This window comes from Mustela nivalis (assembly GCF_964662115.1).
Source record: "Mustela nivalis genome assembly, contig: HAP1_SCAFFOLD_700, whole genome shotgun sequence".
NCBI lineage: Eukaryota > Metazoa > Chordata > Mammalia > Carnivora > Mustelidae > Mustela > Mustela nivalis.
In genome coordinates, this window is record NW_028135963.1 from 17298 (window position 1) to 41338 (window position 24041).

Sequence of the window (24041 nt, forward strand, 5' to 3'; positions counted from 1 at the left end):
TCTGTGGGTCATGACCACAGCATCAAACCCCACCTGAGTCTCCAGAATGATGGCCTATCCTATGGATTTTCATGTGCCAACCCCACATCCCATAAGCCAATCCCTTGACTCTTTTCATTTGGAGAATCCTGATACAGTTGCTATCCAGCATGTTTTTTTAAGAAGTTACCACTACTTACACATAAATGGAATGATAAACCATACTCACAGATTGGAAGAATTAATATTAAAATGTGGATACTACCCAAAGCCATCTAGAGATTCAGTGCAATCCCTATCAAAATACCAATAGTACTTTTGACAGAACTAGATTGAAGTATCCTGAACTTTGTATGGAACCACAAAATACCCCAAATAGCTAAAGCAATATTGACAAAGAAGAACAAAGCTGAAGGCATCACAGTCCCAGAGTTCAAGATAAATTGCAAAGCCATCATAATCAGGGCAGCATGACCTTGACACAGAAACACACACTCTTTTTTTTTTAATTTAATTTAATTCTTTCAGTGTTCCAAGATTCATTGTTTATGCACCACACCCAGTGCTCCATGCAATATATGCCCTCCTTAATACCCACCACCAGGCTCACTCAACCCCCAACCTCCTCCCCTCCAAAACCTTTAGTTTGTTTCTCAGAGTCCACAGTCTCTCATGGTTTGCCTCCCTCTCCAATTTCCCCCAAATCCATTCCATTCTCCTCCCCTTCTCCCAATGTACTCTCTGTTATTCTTATGCTCCACAAGTAAGTGAAACCATGATAACTGACTCTCTCTGCTTGACTAATTTATTCAGCATAATCTCCTCCAGTCCCATCCATGTTGATAAAAAGTTGGGTATTCATTCTTTCTGATGGAGGCATAATACTCCATAGTGTGTGTGTGTGTGTGTGTGTGTGTGTGTGTGTGTGTGTGTGTGTGAAAGAGACAGAAAGGGATGAAGGCAGAATGGACGTTGCACAGGGATGACAACTCCCGAGGCCGCAGTGAGCCAGGCTGGCACACGGGGACGCGTGGGGCTCTGGCCAAGTACATTTATACGCACACATCTATTTTTGAAGGATAGACCAACAACCTGGTTCAAGACCTCATGATTTCTGTTGCTTTATCCACTGCCCCCAGCTCAGCTGCAGGGAACACAGGCTCCAGAGGCGTCTACTCTCAGTACAAGCGCACAGACATCAGAAAACACAACCCGTACCTTTGAAGAAGCCGCCAGAGCTTTTCCTTTCAAAGCATAAACTCCGTCACAAAGCGAGGCATCCGTTCTGGGCTTGCTGACATGTGTGTGGGGCTGCCTGATGCCAGTGCCAGAGAGGCCTGATCTCAGAAGATGCCCCGCGGCCCATGGAGGACAGGAGGCCCCACATGGCAGAAAGAGCCGCCATAGCCAAAGAGATGGAGCGTCCGGACACGTCATGTCACCCTTGAGGTGTCCATCCGGGCCTGTGAGAGGAGACACAAGCCTGGCCAGGCTCTGCACCATGATGGGGACATGGGGTGCCAGGGGGGCAGTGAGCGGCTCTTGTCCGCCACACATCCCCTGAGGTGGAGAGCTCCACAGGGTCAGCAGCCAGTCTAGAAAGATGAACCCCTTCCTACGTGTTAGTGCTTCCAAATTGTTTGACTCTGCAAGAAAAGGTTATAAAAACATCACACTGCTTGCCCACGAGGCTGCAAAGTGATCAGAACAAGCTAGTTAGGTGACGCACCCTGACGATAACACGCGCGAGCTCTGACAGGACAGGGACCCATGTCGAGGTCCCAGTGCACCCGTTTCCCAGCTATGTCACTTGCTGAGTTTCTGGAACTTTACAAGCCCAGGCTGGCCCATCTGTGAAGTGCGTCAAAACCAGCGCCTGCCTCACAAGGCGCTAAGTGGCTTGCCACATCAACCCTCTGGCCACATGCTAAGCTCTCAGAACCAATGGCATCACTGGTGCTGCTGAGCACCTCCTCCTGACACGTGGGATTCACCTTCCACGCGAGCACCAGAACACCCTGGACGATCCCGAGTGTGCACAGAAGTGTGGGTACTGGGCTCACATGGCCACGCCCAGGTTCTCACTTATTTACTTAATGTGCCTCTGCACAGAATTCCAAGAAGAATGATAACAGTGGCCCTGGAGGGAACACCCAGCATGTGCCACAAGCCTCCCTAAATGTGTGATGTCCATGCTGGATTCTCACGGTGTCAGGAGGAGCGATGACCATCTGCCCCATGTGACAGGTGAGGGAACAGGGCTGACAGAGCTAAGTGATGCACCCCACGGCAAAGCCATCGTGTGGGAACCTACGATGTGAGCCCAACCAGTCAGACGTCAGTCCACGCTCTTGCTCAACATTGCACGCTGCCTCCCGACCCACTTGGGGACCCCATCTCCTGGCTGTTGGTGGGTGTGGAGAAGGCTTGGGGTGGGGACCACAGCCGACGCACTGGTGGGTCCCGGGGAGCCCCAAAACGGGAGGGAACCACTTTCCTGGCACAGCCAACCAGACCCAGGTGCTCAGGGGGCAGATCACCCCTACATTTAAAAGCCCCTGAAGGCTCCATGCTTCCCAGCACCATGCAGTGGATTTCCCTGGGACATCAAGAAAAATCAGACTGTGTGCTAAGAAAGATGGGAAACTGAAGGGGGAACCAGATGACAGAGGGCAAGGGGCAGAGTCCCTGGGGATGACAACGGGTGCCCCGTGACAGCATGACTCCTCCTTTCAAAGGCCGCATATGATTCCAGTAAGGCTGAGGAAACAGCAACATCGATGCATCTGGATAATCTTCCATGAATCCTTGCCTGGTACCCCGAACCATCGTTCAACCTGGCCCCGTTTCTATCAAGTCTCGAAACACAAAAATCCTTCAGTCGGCGCTGTGCCTCTTGGTTCTGAATCACAGTTTTGGCATCTTTGCCCAGTTAGCAGTTCAAGATCCCACGAGTGCTTCCACCAGATACTTTACAGGGAGAGCAGACATGCGAGGATTATTAAACACATACACATGGTGTACATACATGTGTACATGTGCATGTGTACACACACACATGCACGCAGCCATGCATGCACACACTCGCACACCAAAACCTCAGAGGAAAGGCCACTGTGGCCTTTGTGGCAGCGGTCACTCTGGCCATAGCCCTTGCTGGCGGAGGACGAGGCTACACTCCAGTTCTATGTTCCAACCTTAGCTACCAGCTACTAACACTAGGGTCTGTTTCATTTGCTCCCTGCAGATCCTCCAGACTCCACAGAAACAGCTCTCAAAGCTTCAAAATGAAGCTTATCGGAAGGTAACCGATTGAAAAACATTTAAACAAAACTTGTCAAAATCTTGAAACAGGCATCTTGGACTGATAGAATCGTAATCATGACACCGTCCACCCAATCTAGTTCTGGCTTTCTGAGCAACGAGACACCCCCAGGCCCAGAGGAGCCCCTTTCCTTATGGCCCAGGCTCACCTCTACCTGCCTGCACTTCTGGACATGGGGGACACCGCATCCCTGCAGGTGAGGGTCCCCAGAGTTAACAGGTGAAAGTACTGGGTGCTCAGTTATATTTGAATTGAGAATTTAACAAATGAGTTAAGTCCCATGCAATATTGAGAGTACGCTCAAATTAAGAAATGATTTGTCATTTATCTGAAATTCAGCTTTTACCAGGCATACCGTGTCTTACCTGACACATGCACTGGAGGCCCAACCCCAGGGACCTGGGACGGGTGGGGGCCAGACTCACGAGAGCATGCCTGCTGCTGTCCCAGGGGCCCCCACTTGCCCTTCCCCCAGCACTGCTTTAGGACGCCCCCCTGGCCTCTTTTGGCTGTCAGCACTCCACACAACCCATGGTCCAGCGGCGTCTTCCCTGCTGCATGCACACCCTTGAAAGAACGTCATGTGGTCGTGTCTTGTTTCCAGGAAAAGCTCCAGGGGCCTCCTAACTGGAGCCTGCTTTTGTTTTCCTCTTCCCCCTCGTAGACCCGTCCTGCACGCTGTGCTCAGAGGCCCACATGCAAATCAGTGTGTGTGCGTCAGTCATAATTTCAAGACCCACATGAAACTGAGAGCTGAACCAGTATGCCCACCTTCGCTAGCAGGAAACCCCTCAGACCCCGACCTGCTGCTGTCCCTGGATGCCCTGTCCCCTCACTACTGCGAACCACTGCTCAGGGAAATGACACACATTCGAGGAGAACAGGAAGAAAGGAGCCCTCAGCTCCAGGCTTCCCAGCGTGTGCCAGCCACGGCTCAAGCCCAGCCATAAAATGCACAGGAACAGGGAGAAGCACGGACAACACAATAAAGCAAGGAGAAAATGAATGACGCCATAATACAGTCTGTTTTCATTTCGTGCAGAGAAAATTAATTTTTTAGGACATTTCACTTAACTTGGCAATATTTTACGGTTTAACCTCTGATGCCTGAAGCGCCTCTCTTTCATGCCCTTCAGCCTCAGACGGGGGAAGCCCGTTTTACGACTAGCTGTAGGTCCTGCCTCTTGGGGGATGACCAGCCTCATGGCCCAGCTCAGGGCCGTGTGCACTCAAAGGAAGGGGAGTTGCGCTGACCAGGATTCCCAGCTCATCACCTCCCGCAGGAGCACCCGCTGTAACTGTGAGTCACCCTCCTGAAGAGTGGACACATTACTTTCCAGAGCAAGGAACCGGCGTGGGCTGGTCGACCAGATGAGGCTGTGTAGGCACTCGAGGTGCTCGGCCCCCTCCAACTTGTACCCAGGGCAGCAGTGGTAGGAGATGACATCCCCACGGGGAAGGAGGTCTGCAACTCGGAGATGTTCGCGTAGCCATTGGAAGAGGCAAGAGGTCTCAGGCAGCCTGTGGCGAGGAAAAGAGGAGGGACGGTCGCACTTGGTCCCCTCTGCACCAACGAGACCCGCAAAACCCTGGCCCCCTGCCCGCCACCAAGGGCTCTTCAGCCAGACGCCCGTAACCACTTTCCTGTTCGATTCATGTCGCAGAATTTGGCGTCATGCTTGCAAACCACACAGAGAGGCCCAGGGGAAGAGGGAGGAAGTGAGGGGGGTACAGCTGGGATCAGGGAGCCCCAGACACACCTCAGAATCATCCGGGAACCTTTAAGCAACACAATCCTGGCTGCGAGCCCTAGGTCTATGCACAGCCAGGGCACCCCGAATTTTTTAAATCTCCCCAGGTGATGCTAACATGCTCCTGGGGGTGAGAAGCACTGAGGTGCTGTGCAGCAAACATACACCCCAACTGTTTCAACAATGGGGACACCTGGGGGGTCTGAGGAGGTGGCAGCAAAAACACCCTTCCCCTGCTTGGACTGTGAGGCAGGGGCCTGCGGACCCCGTGTGATGCTACGTGAAGATCAATTTGCATTTTAGGTGCACTTGACATGGTTCTCAGCCTTGAGAACTACCCAGAAAAAGGGTGTCTCAGAATACACCCCACTGGGCCCCCTCCCAAGGAGCTCCTGGTCAGGGTCTGCGCAGAGCCCAAGGACATGCACAGCAGGCATGGGGCTGGGTGTCGCAAGCCCCCACGCACACCCAGAATTCTCCATGCTGTCTGTGTTCCCACACTTCTGCTTCTGCCAAACGGAAGCTGCTTTTCCGTGTTGAAACCTGTGCCTGGGGAACATTCCCAGGGGCGCAGAATCCCGTTCTGTGTGGCCCCCGCTGCGATCCTGGCATTTCCTGTCGGGGTCAGTGGTCTCACTAGAGGAAATAATGACTCTGCAGAGCTGGGGCTCTTCCCGCGGAGAACTAATTGTGTGTGAAGTAAATAACATATAATGGAAATCCCGACTCTCCCTTCCAGTCGCCGAGCACGGATCACAGCATGCCCATGGCAGCAGGTGTCTGAGCTCTGCTCCCGAGCTGGCTTGCTTTGACATTCTGAGCCTCGAACGGCTTAATGCTCCGCCGACTGCCCTGGTCAGTGAGCTGGTACGTGGGATCGATGTTTCGGCGTGAGACCAGAGAGGCCAGGGCAGCCCTGGCATGCAGAACTTAGGGAAATGCTCCCTTTGGGGCTGACAGTGTCCCGTGCCACAGAGATCCACGGGCCTACTACCACACAGGCCACATCTGAGACACGTGGCCACATCCTTTCTCCACGGCCTGGAAGGATTTACCCGTTGAGCTGAACATGAACTGTGTTCACAGGAAAAGTGAAGTGTCGGGGAGGAGGGGGAGATTGGGACTCAGGAATAAACAGAATCCGTGACTGAGAAAAGTAAGACAAGCACGTCAACATGAACAACTGACCGTATCAGAGTCCCTAAGTGCTGTTCAAATGAGCTGGCACAAGGGACAGTGCCTGCGGCTCCTCCCAAGAAGGAGTGTCATTCCTGGCCACTCCCACAGAGAAGCTGGAGTCCCCTGAATATAAAACGGACAGACCCACAGTGAACAGCAGGTGCGTCTGGACACTGCTCTCCAAAACACAAAGTTTCCAAGGAAAACATGGCCTTGGAACATGCCCGCCTGCTTGCCTGCCCCAAAAGAAGCCAGAAGGGGTTGTAACTGCAGTAGTAAACCAGGGAAAGAGAGACATGCTCCTTGGCTGGGGACAGCCCATCCCAAGCATGGCAGCAGACACCAGGCTTTGACACAATAGCTTGGTGCAACCTCTATTTACACTTCCAGGCAATGGCGAGCCAGCTTGTCAGGCTCTCTCCCCTGGATCTGGAAGTGCAAAGAAAAGCCACAGGACGAGACGTCATGCTAAGGGCCAGTCATGCTCCCCGTGGCGCTCCGAGGTGTCAGGCCATCTAATGCCGCCAGACCCCTCACGCCCATGCCATGTTGGGCAGTCACTGCTTGGGCAGCCAGGCCCCTACCTGCCTCTGCATGGAGATGAGTTCAGGGCACAGAGCAGGGGACATGCCCTGAGGGAGGGTGGTGTGGGTGACGGTGCTATCCGGGGAAGGGCACCTTCCGAGAGCAGCCAGCCGGCTCTGGGCGACGCTCTGAGATGCAAGCGCAGGGTGGTGGACAGAGCAGAGCAGGAGGCCACACCTGAGCCCCTGATGAGGATGCCACCCTCGGGCATTTCTTAAGAAATAATAGGGACCAAAAGAACTCGTAAATAGGTGCACGGAATTTGCAAGACCTAAGAGGGAGAAATCTCTAGAAAGGGCAGGAGAACAGGGGACAGTGGGGGATGCAGGATTCATGAAGGCAGAGGGGGCTGGCATCCGAGGGAGCGTTCTTGGCCCCGGGAAGGAAAGGGACCAGTCGTTGGTAATGTTCACGTGAATATTCAGCCCAACCTCAGATCACGGTGACAACTCTCCACAGCCTCCCGAGAAGTGCCCCCAAAGCACATGTATCCCTGGAAATGTCATCTGTGCAGGCTACGTGGCACAGGGAGTTTGAGCAGAGAAGCTCACAAAGGGGTGGCCTGGCCGCCCTTGGTCCTCCCGATCCAGAGCCTCTGTTTCTGCAAAGGGCCATGTAGGACTCTTAAGCCCTCACAGAAGGAAATAATTCATTTCCGACCCCGGGGCACGCAGAGTAATATCAGAGCCTGCCAGCCATGACCTAGAGCCCAGCGCTAGCATTCGTCTCAACCGGAACACGCCAAGGCTCCGGCGCAAACAAGCCTCCTCCCCGAAGAATGAATTATGCACTGGCTTTCAAGTCACATGTCAAGAAAATAAAATCAGAATTAATGTGCACGGAAGGACTTATTTTCACAAACAGGGTCCTCCGTGTTGGCCCAGGCAAATGTTATAAAGGCAAGAGGATTCTTATTTACTGGGTAGTTTGGATAAAATCTGAATTTGATTATTTTTCTGCTCCTCATGCATTATAAAAATGGATAACGTTAAGAAAAAATAGCCTCTGTAAAGATGCGTCTTTAATCTACCCTCACCACCACTGAAATAAGTATAAACGTTCTGCTGTTTTCATTAAAAATGCCATAGTTCATCATCGTGCTCACAGCCTGGTTACAAAATGCCTATTTCTTAAAAGACTTTTGGTTCTCGGTGTGAAGGAGAAGTCAACATGCTCAAGAACAAGGGCTCTTCTGGTCTGGGCTCTCACGGTGGGCACGAGGGGCTGTTGGGGACCGCAGGGAGGGTGTGCGGATGCCAAGGCCAGAGCCGGTGGGCCCTGCTTCCCTCCACGTCCCAGTGGAGAGACACACACGTGTTCCCAGCCCGCGCCCCTACCTTGACAGAGCGGCAGGTTGTCCCACGTCCCGTCATCACGGCACAGAGAAACCATGTTGTACAGATCAGGGTAGCGGATCTTGAATCCCTCGTGACAGGTGACGATCAGCTTGTCTCCGTGTCTGTATGTCCTGTTATGAATCTCAGCATCGTCGATTTGAGGGATACGGCAATCTGCAAAGGTGTAAAATGGACACGTTATTTTTTTAAATTTCAGCCTGTTGTGCTTCCCAGCTTGGCACAAAGCTCTTCTTTTCGGACCTGGCCTCAGGCTTCCCTGTGATAAAACGCCCTCGCACACGGACTGCTAGCCCCTGGTCTGGAGGGGACTGAGGACAAGATGTCCCAATCCAGCCATGAAAGGAGCTTCACCTCCAGCCTGGAACCCTTCACACCTCACAGTGGAGCCTCAGGCGATTTTGGAACTAAGAGAGGAAGGACAGAGCTAGGGGCTCACAATGACCTGCTAAGTGGTCCCACCCAACCTACCGCCTCTGCCTTGGGGCAGAAGAAAAAAAAAGGCCTTGCAGAACAGTGGGGACAAGCTGGGGCCACACCGGCCGGCACCTCCCTCCTACCGGATCTGCTCCACGCGGGTAATAACATGGAAGCACATGCAACCACCAACACCACACAGCCCCCCACAGGTAGGTGACCTGCTTCTTGGAAGCAGGTGGGAGCAGAATACAGACTCGGAAAGGGTCTGTAGCCCAGCATCAGGGGCGCAGGAACAGGAAGTCCACACAGAACGTGATTGAGAGATAAAATACAGTGGATAAATTATAACCCTCCACTTCGAACATGGTCTCCTCCCAATTCCGCGTGTGTCCCCACATAACCTTGTGCAGCCATCCCCGGAGGCGTACAGAGGGGTTGCGCTCCAAGCTTCGCAAGTTTTAAAAATGAAGCAAAATCCAAGCACAGCATTTCGACAATCACAGAAACTTTCTCCAAGAGTATCTCAATGCTGTAAGACTGGGTTTCTCAGCCACTCCCGAAAGCCTTCTGAATCAGCCATATGGTTGGAATGGTGGGAGACTTGACCATGAACTGCTGGCTCTGAGGCCTGAGCCCAGGAGTCCTGAGGCTGCGGAGGGAAGGGACCCAAGCAGCCCATGGCCGGGAACACAGGTGGGTTTAAAAAGCACATCCCAGGAGTTTTGATGTAGGGTTGGGGCTGGGTTTACAGGGACCAATGAAGAATCTGACAACAGACTCTAGAAAACAGGATGACCTCTTCGCGGGGTCAAAGTCAAAGCTTGGGCGTGGCATCTGCCTTCATCTCCAGATTAGCTGGAGAGCAGGGACTGCACCCCTGCATTCTCCCACATGCCCTTGGCACTCCGGGACTCCACACGTGGCTGGCAAAGAAATGTCGAGGAAGTGCGGCCATGGAGCCCCGGGACAACCCCATCAACCCTCTGTCTGCAAATTTCAGCAGGAAGCGTCCTTGATGGAAAACTGTTGTGGTTCTAGTTCGACCTCTTATTTTTGAGTTTCAAACTGTGGAAAGGGGTTTCCAACCTCTCACGTTTAACCAAAAATTTTTCTACCAGAATAGACAAATTCCCCCAAAGTCAATGCCAGAATGATCCTGACTGGAGTCACAAGGCAAGTGACAACTTGGCACCACTGCTGCCTTCTTAATGGAAACGGGAAATCACGTTTCTCAGTAGTGCTAACGCAGGCATTACTCAGAGCAAATAAAAACACCTTTATCCAGGCGCCCCTCTGTAAAACCCCAGCTGCCAACTAACCCCATGTTGCTGATTTACGTGACAAAGCCACCGTTCCCCTGACTGGCTTCCGACTTCTCCGGGAGCTGACCCAGGTCCTTAGCAGGCAGCCAGCGTCAGTGAGTAAAGCCAGTGGACAGAAGGGACACTGCGGCCCGTGAGTGTGTGGTCACTGGCTGTGCAGAAGCAGCAGTCACTCACACAGAGTGCCCTGAACTCCTGACCAGATGCCTCTGTCCACAGCCAGGAGCTGGGGGCCACCACGGGGCACATGGCCCAAGGATCCCAGGGCACTACGGCCTCCCAAGTTCTGCTCATGATGGAGTCACCATGGGGACTGGCTGCTATGGAACAGAGACTCGCACTGACCAGGGAGCTGGGAGCAGGCACCGGAGCTATGGCCAGGAGGCCAGGAGGGCTGTGGCCCAGATAAAGGTCAGAACAAAACAGACCAGCAGTAGCTTCACAGAAGTCGGCCCCCCAAAGCTGAGCTATGATCCTACCCTTGGCGTCTGGCGCCTGAGCCCCCCACCAGAGGAGGGGAGATAGGAAGACGAGCCTGGCCCAGCCAGGCCATCCTTAGCCGGACGTGACTATGCACTTCATGTCAGGATCTTTAGTGCCCCAAAACAAATACATATAATCTTCATCAGTTCTGAAGTTTCAAACAGAAATAAGAGAAATTTCCTACAGTATGAGTGCATCCCGTCAGCCAGAAGAATGTTTAAAAGCCGCTCCAAAAATGCCATTACCAAGGATGACAGATAAAGCTCCATCGGTATCTGACTCTGGCAGGAGTGGGGATGTGATCAAACCCGACACAGACAGACACAAACGGGCACTTTGGGGATACAGCTGAGAGGGTGCAAAGCTTCCACTTTGAGACATCCTTTCTCCCCAGACCACTGCATCGCTGCATCTGAGTCCTGCTCGTGTAATAGGGGATTTAATAGAAACAAGTCAAAGAGGGGATATTAAGGTGATATTACACAGTTATACCTAAGAACAAATTATTCAATGACATTAGTTAGCATAGAGCAGAGTCCTAAGGAGCAGAAAAGGCAAAGTTCTAAGAATACATACCACGACCAATATTTACTGGCCTTTTTAAATGCCAGTTATATGTGAACATGAACCTGATTCCTTCAAGTGCCAACTCTGACACCCATTCTCCCTAAAAAGTGTTTCCAGGAACATAACTACGTAATCGACCCTGGAGACACAGCATTCATATCCACACAGGAAAGGTGCTGGAAGCCTCGCTGTAAAGGATGGTGTTGGGTTTTGTTTACCCCTGCATTTATAACACCCGGTATTCATCCATCCAACCATCCATCTGTCCACTGGTGACTCGCTGAGCACCCAGCTGCAAGCGCTGGGCACGGAGAGTTAGGAATCCTACCCTCGCTGCATGGAGAAGGCCGCTAACAAGTTAGTAAATCTGCGAGGTAGAGACTAACATGCAGTGATTGCTGCTCGCATGAGGAGGAACAGGTGCTGAGGTCACAGGGACCTACCAGGGGCCCCTGGAATCTGGGTGCATGGGACAGGCACCCTGAGGAGATAATGTTTATGATGCAGGGCCACATGGCAAGGTGGCCTTATCGAGCAGATCTGGGAGAAGACAGCTTTAGGCAGAGGGAGAGTAAGTGCAAAAGCCAGGAGAACACGAGTGTCCTTAAAATCACACAGGAGGAGGGGACGCCTGGGTGGCTCAGTGGGTTAAGCCGCTGCCTTCGGCTCAGGTCATGATCTCAGGGTCCTAGGATGGATTCCCGCATCGGGCTCTGCTCAGCGGGGAGCCTGCTTCCTTCTCTCTCTCTCTGCCTGCCTGCCTCTCCATCTACTTGTGATTTCTCTCTGTCAAATAAATAAATAAAAAATCTTTAAAAAAAAAAAAACACACACACAGGAGGGGGACACCTGGCTGGCTCAGTCCCAGGGTCCTGGGATCAAGTCCCGCATCGGGCTCCTGGCTCAGTACAGTGTCTAATTCTCCCTCTGCTCCTGCACGCTCTCTCTCTGACATATAAATAATAAATAAAATCTTTTAAACACACAGACACACACAGGAGGGTCCATGTGTCTGAGACACAGTGAGCAAGGGGAGATGAAGGCCTTCTAACTTGGGGCATACTTCATTAGGTAGTTAGGACAGGACTGGCAAGAGGTTGTCTTTTAGATAAGCTCTCTGTTTCCCAGGATGATAAAACAATAGAAGTCCTTTGTCTCCAGGCAATATTCGCGGAGCCTGCGTGTTCTACTATTGCTGATATGTTCCTGAGCCTGTCTGGGTTTTAAATGCTGAGTATCTTGGGCCAAAGGATTTATCAGGGAAGTTGATCTACAAAACCAAATAAACTTTTCATTACTGAAACCTTATGGAAACCACAGCCTGCATGGGCTGCGCATAGCAGAAAATATTCATTTATTTCTAAAATCCTTTTCAAAATTTGTTTTGATTTTTCAAGAGAAAGCTTGTGTAACCTGCAAGGCTGCAAAGTTAAAGAGGAAAAACCACATGCCTGTCTCAATAAATATAGAGAAGCATCTGTATCAAGGGACACAGACTCCTACCTGCAACACAGGGAGCCACCTTCCCTACACAGCATCCACCCGAGGCCCATAGCACCCGTTCTGAATGGTGACGCTGACCATTATTAATTGAAGGATACTTGACCAACCATGCCCTCTTGCTATTAGGCATAACCACGGTGATTCCATATTTCAGAACTTCCGACAGTGCCGCCAGGGGTGTCCCCGTCTGTCCCCACACACCATGGTCACAGTACCACAGACAGTACTCCCGGGCGCATGTTCCTTCCTGCGACCCACCTCACAGCTGGAGCTCTCTCAGCCCTGCTCAGCCACCACTCCCATGTTCGTTCCAACGCTTCTCTTACTTGTTCATTTGTTTTGTTGTTGAGATTCCACCTGTCACACACACACCTGTCCTTCTCTGTGTGATTTAGTTCACTTTACTTCTTTGTTTTAATTTTGACTCTTTTAGAAAAAGACCTCAAAAATAAAAGCAGAGACCACGCATGCTCTCAGCTTGGGGAAGCCTTTGCCTATGCTCAGTGACAGTCGAGTTCGGTGCTTCGAAGACTTCCATAAACACGGTCTATGCTAATTCCGAAAAACAGTGAGCTGTCAAGGTCAGGAAAGCTCCATCCACACCCACGGTCAGGGGTGGTGGGGAGAGACGGAGCCCTTGCCCGCACCGGCACTGCCTCCCTTGCGTCAGCCCAACCTGCCGCGGAGACAGTCAGCCCCCTGCCCGCCGCCAGGTAACCTCTGAGCAGTGTTCTAAACTCACACACACCCACGCAGCATGAACCACACAGAGCAGACACCGCCACGCTTGCCAGAGGTAGGCAGATACCGCGCCATGACGAGAGACCATAGGGTAACTGCTGGAAACAAATGCCCACTGTGCCGCCCTGTCTCCCTATCAAAACCCGCCTGGAACAGACGCGACAGTGACTGAGTGGATCTCCCGAGTACCACACGTTCCTGCCTCCACGGGCAAGTCTGAGCAGCACGTACTCTGCTTTCTCAGGCGCCGGGGCTGGGAGTGCGCGGCTGGCTAGGGACGCAGCAGTGAGCACCCCTGGTGTGACCTGAGCTGCTCTCCTGCCTCGACAGAAACCAGGACCTGGGTCGTCATTGAGGTTGAGGAGGGACACGGTGACTTGTGACACCGAGCCTCCTTTGCGCCCGGCCTGGCCACAATGCTCTCCCGCCAGCATGTGGGGTGGGCCCCTGGGCTGACGCGGCTGGTCCCCACAGCCCCACGAGCAGCCTCCACGGACGAGGGGGGCACTTTACCTTCTTGTGCACAGAAGGGCTTATCACTGGGGATCCAGCCGAGGGTTCCATTGAGATGTCTCACACACAGCCTCTTTGTAGGGCCCTGGAGCGTGAACCCGTCTTGGCAGTGAAACTGGGTGACAGACCTTTCAAGGAAAAGCCCTCCACCGGGTGTCCTGAAGCCATTCTCAGGGACACCGGAAGGTCATCGAACCCTACATTGACAGAGAGAAGAAAAGGAGCCTCTAAATATGTGCTTCCGAGGCTGGGAGCCTTCCTGCATCCGTGACGGACACTGTCACACACCGCCAACACCTAGCCACTCCAATCAGCCCAGAATGTCCGCATTCTGCCGTGTGCCACACTGGCTTCTTGCTTAGAACAGCGCCCGGAGCGTCCTCCATCCCCCGGCCGACCACAGCCCTTCATGGAGGCTCGGGGAGGAGCAGGGGAGAAGGAAGCCACACAGGGAACGACGCCGTGCAAGACGCTGCAGGGGGGTGAGGCGGGAGGGTCAGGGAGGAGGCATGGACTCTGAGCCACCCAGCAGGCCAGACGACATTTCAGGGACAGAACCAAGGATGTAGGACTGGCAGGGCTGGCATTCTCACAGGACAGGCCTGAGCCACCAACACTCGTCTCCTCCCCGGCCCTCAGCCTGGCCCCTCCCGCCAGGCCTCCTCCGGACTTCCCGAGGATCTGGGTACCTTCCAAACCTCCCAGCCACCCATTCTGTGCTCCAACTAGAGCTCAACCGCCACGGGTGCTGAGCTGGGAGCCCTCCAAGGACGAGTCACCTGTTCATCTTTGTGACTCTTTTGCAACTCTTCCCCTGGAAACCGTGAGAATGCTTCCCCGTTTCAAGAAGTATCCAGAGATGAATACAAAGTCAGCTGTGTCACAGCATCTAAGTAAATGCAGCAAAAGTAAATCTTAATAGCATAATTTAGACTTGATTAAAATGCATAAAGACCACAGATGTGGAAGTCGACGCTCTCTCCATCTGATGCCAAAACTGATATTTTCCCCCTCTTGATTAATTCGCTTGGATTACCCAATTATTCCAAAACCCTCTCACTCGGTTTCAGCTCCTACAAAACCGATAACAGTGCTAATGCCTAACATGCTTTCCACTCCAGTTTCAATACTGCTCCATAAATGTGCGACCAACACGACAGAATTACTCCAGACTGCATCCCAACATGGAGGAAAAGAACAGGCCTTCCTATAGAAAACCACCCATCAGAATAACCCGAGGGCCTCGTCTATCAACCAGAGATGGGGCACTCACACCTCATCACTGACATAAACCTCGGGGTTATTAGCTGACGGCATCCCACAAACACGTGGATAAATTACAAAGCTGATTAGTAAGTTGAAAATGGCAGGGGGGGGGGGGCGCCTGGATGGCCGTTGGTTAAATGTCTGCCTTGGGCTCAGGTCATGATCCTGGTGTCCTGGGATTGAGTCCCACGTCAGGCTCCCTGCTCCACGGGGAGCCTGGCTCTCCCTCTGCCTGCCCCTCCCTGTGCTCGTGCGTGTGCGTGCTCTCTCTCTGATAAATAAAATCTTTAAAAATATTTTGAAAACTACAAAATAATATGTATGTATGTATCAGCTGAAGCTTTTTAACTACACACAATTTACAGAATGTTCTTGCTGGAAGGAATCTTAAAATTCACCCAAAATAATTTCCCTCATTTTATAGCTGAGAAATCTGAGACCAAAAAGTTTAACGGAGTGTGCAGACTCACGCAGCTCTGAATGAGGGGGCCCAGGTCTGCATCTGATCGGGGAGGCCACGGTGCGGCACCCCCAACAATGGGCACCCTGACCAATGAATCTGTACCTCCGGCCACTGCCAAAACTGACCTCCAACACACACATAGGGGTCAAGGCGTTGAATAGAAGGCTCTCCTCTGGGTTAGGATGACAACATGAATTCGTTCCAACAAACTCGCATAGTCTGCCACTCTGTCATTCTTTTCTGACCGTAAGATGCAGGCACATGACCCTTCTGATGCTCTGTCCCTCCATCAGCCACCTCCAAGCATGAAGGGCAAGGCCGGCCTTAAACAGCTTCCTGCCACAGGTCAACAGGGCTGCAGGGTAAAACGAAAACAAGGAGGTGGCAGGGTACACACGCCCTCACTGTCCCACAGGTCCCCACACCCGCGTGTGGACCACTCCTTCCTTTTGCACCTTGCCCTATGCTGTCTACCCTTCCCCAGCTGCCTCTGTCCCAGGGACAGCCGTGGGAACAGGGGCATGTAGGGGCCAGGGAAACAGGACTGGCATCATGATCAGCTTTGGGGGATGCAGCCTGAGCCCTCCAGGAGGAGCCAGGCCTATGACACGGGCCTGGGCAACCCCAGAAGGCAACGTGGCAGCCGCCAAGGATGGACAACCCAGGGTTCTCCCTGCCAGCACCACGGGAAGCCCAGGTGGCTGCCTGGCCCAAGGACCATGGAACGACTGTGGAAGGAGCACCCCAGCCAGGCAGTGAGTGGCTCTGAGGATGTCACATTTAATCTAGAAAAATGCAGGAATCTGCCACATCTGGGCCCTCTGTCTCCCCGCAGAGCCTCATCCCCAGTACAGACGTCTGGCGCAAGAGAGAAGGAGCCGACCCCCACGGCGGCTACTCCAAGATACACCAGACTCAGGTGAAAGGCATCCCCGAGCACAAGAGGTACCCAACCAGTAACTGGTGTTTGCGTCTGAGCCCAACAGACCTTTGACAGGCAGGCTTTTCTGATCTTATTTGTCCTTCATGAAACACAGGAAATCGGGGTTCCCCGTGTGATCTTTCTCATCACACCCCCAACGTCTGGCCGCCGAGTTCTAAACCCATCCACACAAGAGCTCCAGCACCAGGAGTGCCTGAAAGGGAGGGGAGGGCCTCCCTCGGGGCCTGGTGGTGGAGAGACGGAGGGGAACGTCCCGGGTGCATGCAGGAAAAGGCTGTGTCCCACTTCAGGGAGTCCTGGGGTCCTGCAAGGCTCCCCCATCTCTGGGGGCGGGCAGGCCCTGGGTTGGTGCCGTTCCGCAAATGGGGAGGGCAGCAATTCAGATCCGACCTCAGCGGCACCCCGCAACTGTTCCTTCAGCACGGCTGGCCAGCTGTGATGCTCCGGCCTCGCTACAGCAAGCCAGTGTGCTCCCTATCACCCTCCTCCCGGGAACCCTCACATGCCTGCCTGCCCCACAGCACTTCCCCAGGAGCCCCCACACAGCAGGCCCCCAAACCTCCAGCGTCGCTAGTGATCCATTCACACCACGCAAGGCTCTCAAGATCTTCTGATCATTAAATGTGGGTGATTATGAGACAATTCCCTGCATAGTTAATTTAAAAAACCACAAAATAGCATACACATCATGATCCTTGTTTTTAACATACAAAAAGCACACGTGTGTGTGGAGAAAGACAGATGCCCCAATAGGACCTGTGTTATTTGGGATTCAGGACTGATGAGCAACTTTTATAGTCTTCTTTATGCATTTCTGTGTTTTCCAAATTCTCTATGATGAACGCTTATAATCAAGAAGCCCACATTATGTTTTAATGAACCCTGGTGGGAAGGGAGTATCGGACTGGGGCGGGTAAGAGCCGGCCCAAGGGGATCTTGGCAAAGTCACTGTCTCAGAGATGGACAGAGTGAAATGGGCTCTCCCGAGGCAGCACATACGAGGACAGGCTCTGTATTGGCGGGTAGTAAATCTACCCAGGTGCCTGCAGACCACATACCTCCCTCGAGTGGTATCCCTAAATCATCTCCCCACTGGGGGAGTGGTGCTGACTCAGCTCCCCGGGCCCCCGCAGGTTTATAGGGAGCGTCCCCCGGCCACGGGCACTGAGATGCCATGGGCGTGATTGACAGGTCTCATTCCGGTATGGGGTCCTGCACGCTGAAAACCGATGGCCGCAGGCGGGGCAGGCACTGGGAGACCACGAGAGCAAAACAGATGGATGCCGGGGATAAAAGTGCTGTCTGGCCGACATCGAGAATAAACCGTTACATCCTATCCGAATTACTAAATTTCTGAAACTGTGTTATAAATATGCTGTCAGTGGGCTTAGCTGGGGAAGAAAGGAGACGGAGAAGAAACCGGGCTAATGGAACACCACCCCTTCCCAAAACAAACATCAATCTCTCTGATCTCAGCAACACACTACCTTGGAGGATGAAGGGAAATGCTACACATGATGCAGGCTGTTCTGCTCAGCCTGGGGTTGCTAATGAGCAGCTTTGCTTTCAAAAAAATCACACTCACTAAAGGGCATCGAAAGACACCCCGTTCATCACAGATTTCCACCCTCACCCACAGCGTGAAATGTTGCCTTACTGTATTACCGCAGGGATGGTGGGGGTTTGTGAACAGTCCGGGTGGGAACACAGTAATTTCAGATGAACGCAAAGGGGGAAAAAATGCAGCAGGTGTTTGTTGACTCAGAAAGAGCTCGGGGTTTGTTATTATTTTTCTTGCAAAATTTTATAAGCTCCCCAAACCTCTACGATACAGAAGCGAACTAGGCTTTCCTTCCTAGTGCCAAGATGCAGTCCATACTGTTGTCATAGGCCAGACCCCAGAACAAAGTGGGAGGAACTGCACTGAGGATGGGGGTGAACCTAAGGCTTGCACTGTTCCTCAGTGACTGTTGCTAAAACAGCAGCATCTGGGGTCTGGGATTCCGCATCTGGCTAATCTTCCCCCGGCTCACATCACCTGCTCCTTCCACCTCCTTGCTAGTATTCCAAAGACAAGCTGCAGGTGCTTCCCCTACCTGAACGGCATTATTAATTAGAGCTACCAGGCTGAGCAGGCATCCCGTGCTTCATGAACATGGTGACTGGTTCGGGTTGGGAATGCCAGTGCTCAGAATATTTCACTCTGGCCAACCCGAAAACACAGCAGGACTATGCTTACATTTCAGGGTTCTTGGGCGCTACAGGCCCCAAAAGCCCTAGCTGGAGCTGCCTGCAAATGAGGTCATCATGATCTCAAAGTTGGAGAGGAAGAAAATGAAGCAGCTGCTGTTTAATTTGTTTATGGAGCCTACAATTGGTCTCATTAGCTGGCAAATAGGACAGGCTGGGCAGGAAAGAAGCTCTGGCCTCAAGTCTGCATGCGGAAAACCAATCCACATGCAATCACTCATGGGGCTTAGGGTTGGTGTACCCAGTGGCAGCTACCTGTTCTAGCACCTCAGGGACACGTCTCCTTCAGCAAATTGCATCAGCTTCCAGAGCCTTGTTACTATCTGTAAAAAAGAGAGATCTGGAATTACCTTGCCTGTCTTGAACCTCTGGGGGTGGCAAGGGGAGCAAAGACCCCTAACTTCTCTGAAAACTCTGAAAGGCTATCCGAATGTAATTTGAGAAGGACCTGGACTGGTAAACTGAGGTCCCAGAGCAGTACGGCTAGATGCCTGGGCCCCCAATCACCCTGGTCTGCTCCCCATGTCCCCGGTCCCCGTGTCCCCAGGCGGCTGGAGAGAGGCGGGATGACAGTGTTTCCAGGATCACTGCAACTCAGAAGCACGGTATGTTACCCAGAGGCAGGCGGTGGTAGCCTGCTGACGAGGTCGAGGACCGCGGGGCCGGCCGGCGGGGGACGGGAGGATCTAGCTGAGATGGGGGCAGGCTGAGGTCTGGAAGGAGGAAAGCCCAGGCGACAGTGGCAGTGCGTGGGGGCAAGAAAGAATCTGCCTGTCCCGCCCCCCCACCCCACCCCCACCGCTATTCCTCCAGATCCCCTGAGTAGCACGTCTCTTTCTTACCCATGGTGGCCCTCAAACAGCGCCCACAAGCCGGATGACTCAGGTTGGAGATGGGCCACGGCAGAAACACCAGTCACGTGACCAGGGGTTGGTGCTTCAGTGAACCAAGCCGGCCCTCGGTGGAGGAGGGGGTGTTACAGCTGCAGCTCACCCATGTGGTCCGTGACGCAATCAACCGTTCGGAGGAGAAGCTCCCTGCCACCTCAGAGGCCCATGCGCACACTCGAGGGCACTTCCCTGCCGGGATGCATGCGGACACCCGGAAGATGAGGCTCCCGAGGACATGCGCTCCGCATCTGGGACTCTCCCTGCCATCACCCTGCCTGTGTGCTATCTAACTGACCTGTACTTACCATCAGCTGTAATCCCATCAGCTCCCCCGGGAGCCGCGGTCGTTACGGAACCTGAGGAGTGGGGGACTCCCAAACCCACAGCCAGCCTGTCAGGGCACGGACCTGGCGGCCCCCCATCGCGGGTGGCCCAGGTTTGGGGTAGGAGGACGGATAGGCGAACTAGACGGCAAACCCTGGGACCGAGCTGTTGCTCCATCGCTCCACCCTGTGACAATGAGGTCACTAACCTTCCTCTGCCCAAAGCTCAGTCTCCACATGGAGGACCACACGGAGCCACGAGGGAGGAGCAGAGTGTCCCCCTGGAACCTGGGTGGGTATTCAACAGACAGCCGCTCCACGCTGGGTAGAAACTGCCGGGCAGACATCTACATGTGGGGAGGTGCTACAGAACCTTACAGCAAGTCTTTCCCCAGGGGCTTATCAAGATCCCCCTCAGACGGACAGCAAGGCCCAGGCAGGGGGCTATGGGACCACCACTCATCTCATGTCTTCTGTGTTGGGGGTGACAGGTAAGACTCATTTGGAAAAAGTGTCTGATGCTGTATGTAGGTGTGTCTTAGAAAACAGATGTGTGTGCCAGCTCCCCAGCTCCTATGGACCCAAGAGTTCGGGTGGGAGGTCCAAGCCTGGAGAGGGATAGGCTGCTCACCAGAAGTCAGTTCTGGGTCTGAATGCAGGGCTGTGCAGCCTGGGGCCCCTCCCCACACAACCCCCCCCCCCAGGCCTTGAACCCTGGCACAGGGCTGGGCTCAGAGGGCAATTCAGCCACTTTGTCAGGACAGGTGGTTCCCTCTTCACCCTGAAGCTGTTCATCTTTCTGGAGGAGGAGGAGGGCCTCCATTGTCTCCCTGGGGGGAGGGATGAAGACAGTGGCCTGGAGGGGGCTGTTTTTGCAGAGGTGGGAAAGCTGTGGGAGGGGTGTTGGTCTGGATTTATGCTTTCCCCAAAACCCCAACTTTGGGCCTGCTTCCTCTTTCCTGTTCTCTGCAGCACCTGGTACCCTCGAATTTAGGTTGGGCTGAAGAGTGAAGAAGGTGTGAGCAAAGCACATGCCATGGGGGATGGCTCACCCCAAGGCCCAGGCCTCTAGCACCTTGGTCTGATTGCTCCTGCAGGTGTTCCTGCCCCTCGCCTGCCGCAGCTTCTGCAAGCCCTCACGCTGCTCTTCGTGGCTCAGCCAACTCCTCAGTCCACCCTCTGCTTTTAAAAAACTTAGAGACTGTTTCTGCATGGTCACTTCTCTTGTTTTCAAGTGTTGTTGGGGATTTGTGTGTTTTCTTATTCCTTAATTCTCATTTTAGTAGAGTTTTGGGAAAGGAAAAAAAAAAAAACTCTCCACGTGTTAAATCTGTCGGGTTTAGCAAAAAGCCCTAATTTCATTTTATCTTCTTGCAGAGTTATTTTTTTCTTGCATGGATGATAGTACAAGACATGTTCTGAGTGGTTTATGTGTGCAATCCCGCTGAATCCTCACACTCAACCTGGCAGGAGGTGCTGGTACTGTGGCCAACAGTTCTGCAGACACAAACTGCCACAACTGGTGACGAGCGGCAGGTCTGGGTCCTCCCACAGCAACTTCGCGTCACGGAGCATTGCAGAATAACTCAGACCAGTGCCCAAGAAGCGAATGCTCAACTCTCGGATCCAAACTACAGCCTTAAAAACAACTCCGGACCTCTGGCTGATGGACAGATACTAAGAAACCATGTGGGTTCAATGGGCCAGGAAGGCTGATGTTCAAGAACGCAGATGCCTGGAAGTTGTTATAGGGGCCAGCAGCAGGTGACATGTGATTTTTGCAAGACCTCACCAAGGTCATTTAATCCCGGTGGCGCTTGCTGGAATCCAGGTAGTATGTGTGAATATAGATGTGTCTTTTACATACATACTGTACCATTTCCTGCAGGAACATGGGTCTGTCATCAGGAATACAACAGGCTGTGCTGAGGGAGCCCAGGATTTCACGAGCCACATCCGATGTATCTTATGGCTGCTTGTAGCGTCCCCAACAAGCCCCCGCCCCCCCCCCCCCACAGCTGCCTGCCTCCCATCGTACCCGGCACCTGACCAGGAGGAGCCATGCTCAGAGACAGGGGAACCTGTCCCTCCATCACCAAGACTCATTTCTCTGCAGCGACCAGGCTGGGATTTCATGAAGCAAGATGCAAGCGGGCAACAGCCAGTAGGGTACAGGAGGTGGACAGCCCCTTGGGGGCTCATGAAGTGTGCTCTGGCTGCCTCATCCGAGACTTTACCACTGTCTTCAGTACACCCTGGACGGTGTCCTTCAGTGTGTGTGGGCGGTGATCTCTCTGGGAAGATGGGGAGGGCACACGCGCTCCCAGCTGGGACAGGGCATCTCAGGATCCTTGCCGGAGCCTGTTGCGGAAGCAGATGGCATCTTCCCAGCACGGCTGGGGGAGGCGCACACAGTCCTGTGAGTGGTGGCCCCGTGCAGCTTGAGCCAGCCAGGCAAGCTGTGTTAGCTCAGCCCCGAGAACCTCATCTCTGCCTCGCGCCAACCAACAGGGCCTCGGAAGTCAGCAAGGGCTTCGGGGCAGCCAGTGTGGATGACTGCCATCCCCAGGCCACGTTGCTCTTGCTCGGCCCCAGCCATGGAGTACGCAGGTTCACCTGTGGTTTTACAGCAAAGGACAGAGCGTGGCTGGTACACAAGATTGCAAAGAATAAAGAAAAAACTGAAAACTTGTGTTTGGGGCCCAGGGGACGATTACACAGGCAGGAGCAGGTCTCCTCGTGGCACTGGGAAGCCCCCTGTAGGGTCCAGAGCTAGAGCTGAGTGCTTGCTACTGTTTCCCGTCAGGGGTGGGTAGTACAGGCTCCTCTGAGTGGCTGGGATCCAAGACAAGCATGACCACGGTGTTGGTATTGGAACAGGTGGCCTGAGGGAGGGGCTGTCTCAGGGGACCTGCTGCATGGGATGCATGCGCCTTTGTTTCTCATGGTGCCTAGTCTGGGAGGGAGTGAAAGGCAGACACTCCAACACATGGCGTCATCCGTGATGCTCCCTTTGCTGTCAGAGAACCTACCGCATTTTCTCCCTGGTTGTGCTTTTTGAATGTCTTTGTTTAAAATTAAAATTTGATGAGAACTGGCAGCACCTATGGAAAGAATGAAGACACTTGGGAGCACTTGGAAGGCACGTTAAGCAGGTGTGAGAGGGCAGGCCTGCAGAGTTTCCCGTCGGAAAACTTTCAGCTCCTAAACATGAAGGGAGAACAGTGATCTGTGGCTGGTGCTTCAGGCAGAGATCTAGCCACTCAAGTTTTGGAATGCCCGTGGCTTTCCCACTGCGGGTACACTTTTACTCTGGTGGTCCTAGAGAAACCACACAACCTCCCAGCTGGGAGTGTGCTTGAGTCGAGCAGGCACAATAACAAGGCAGGTGTGGGTAGCTTTTCCAAAGAAAGACGGAAAGAGAGTTGTAGTGGCTGCAGAGAGGAGGAGTCCCTCTTCTCTGCCTTTTGTCCATCTGTCTATCCATCTATGCCCATCTTTCCATTTTTCCATCGACAACCCATCCATAGTCCACCACCGACCATCCATCTGTCTGTCCATTTGTCTATGCCCATCTTTCCATCTATGCCCTTCTTTCCATCATTCCATCGACCATCCATCTATCCACCCGTCCATCTGCCTACCGACCATCCTTCAACCATCCGTCCATCATCTCTTCACTGACCATCCCTCTGTCTATGCCATCCATCTTTCTGCCCGTCCACCGATCATCCATGCATCTGTCCATCCACCATCCATCCATAATCCATCCACTGACCATCATCCATCTATGCCCGACCATCCATCCACCATCCATTCACCCACTGACCATCCGTCCATAATCCATGCACTGACCATCCATCTGTCCCATCAGCTGTGCATCCATCCATCCATCCATACCAGTCTGTCCACCCATCTGTCCATCCACGACATCCATCCATCCATCACTAAGTCTGCTTCTGCTGGGCCCTTTCTGGCATAAAAGGCCTGAGGAGTGAACCCAGGGGAGCCTGAGGGGCGTGGGGCAGGGGCATGCATGGAACATAAGGCTGCAGGGCACAGAAAGCAAAAAGGGGAGAGATGCTGCCCCAGGAAAAGGTGATTTCTCGCAAAGGTGTTTCTGGTTTCTTGGAATGAGACTATAAATCACCAAGTCAGAACAGATAACCCATGGTTTTTCGTA

General features: G+C 53.2%; 1 protein-coding gene across 1 annotated transcript; it reads right to left on the reverse strand.

Moving 5' to 3' along the window:
- Positions 1-1119: 1119 nt before the first annotated feature.
- On the reverse strand, positions 1120-13898 carry LOC309857429 (sushi domain-containing protein 4-like; the record flags this gene model as incomplete). The annotated part of the gene is given in 5 exon segments (XM_082750141.1): positions 1120-1625; positions 4638-4751; positions 4754-4825; positions 8157-8330; positions 13724-13898. Coding segments are annotated over 5 exon segments (1041 nt in total), but the record flags the coding sequence as incomplete, so codon positions are not given.
- Between the last annotated feature and the right edge of the window lie 10143 nt (positions 13899-24041).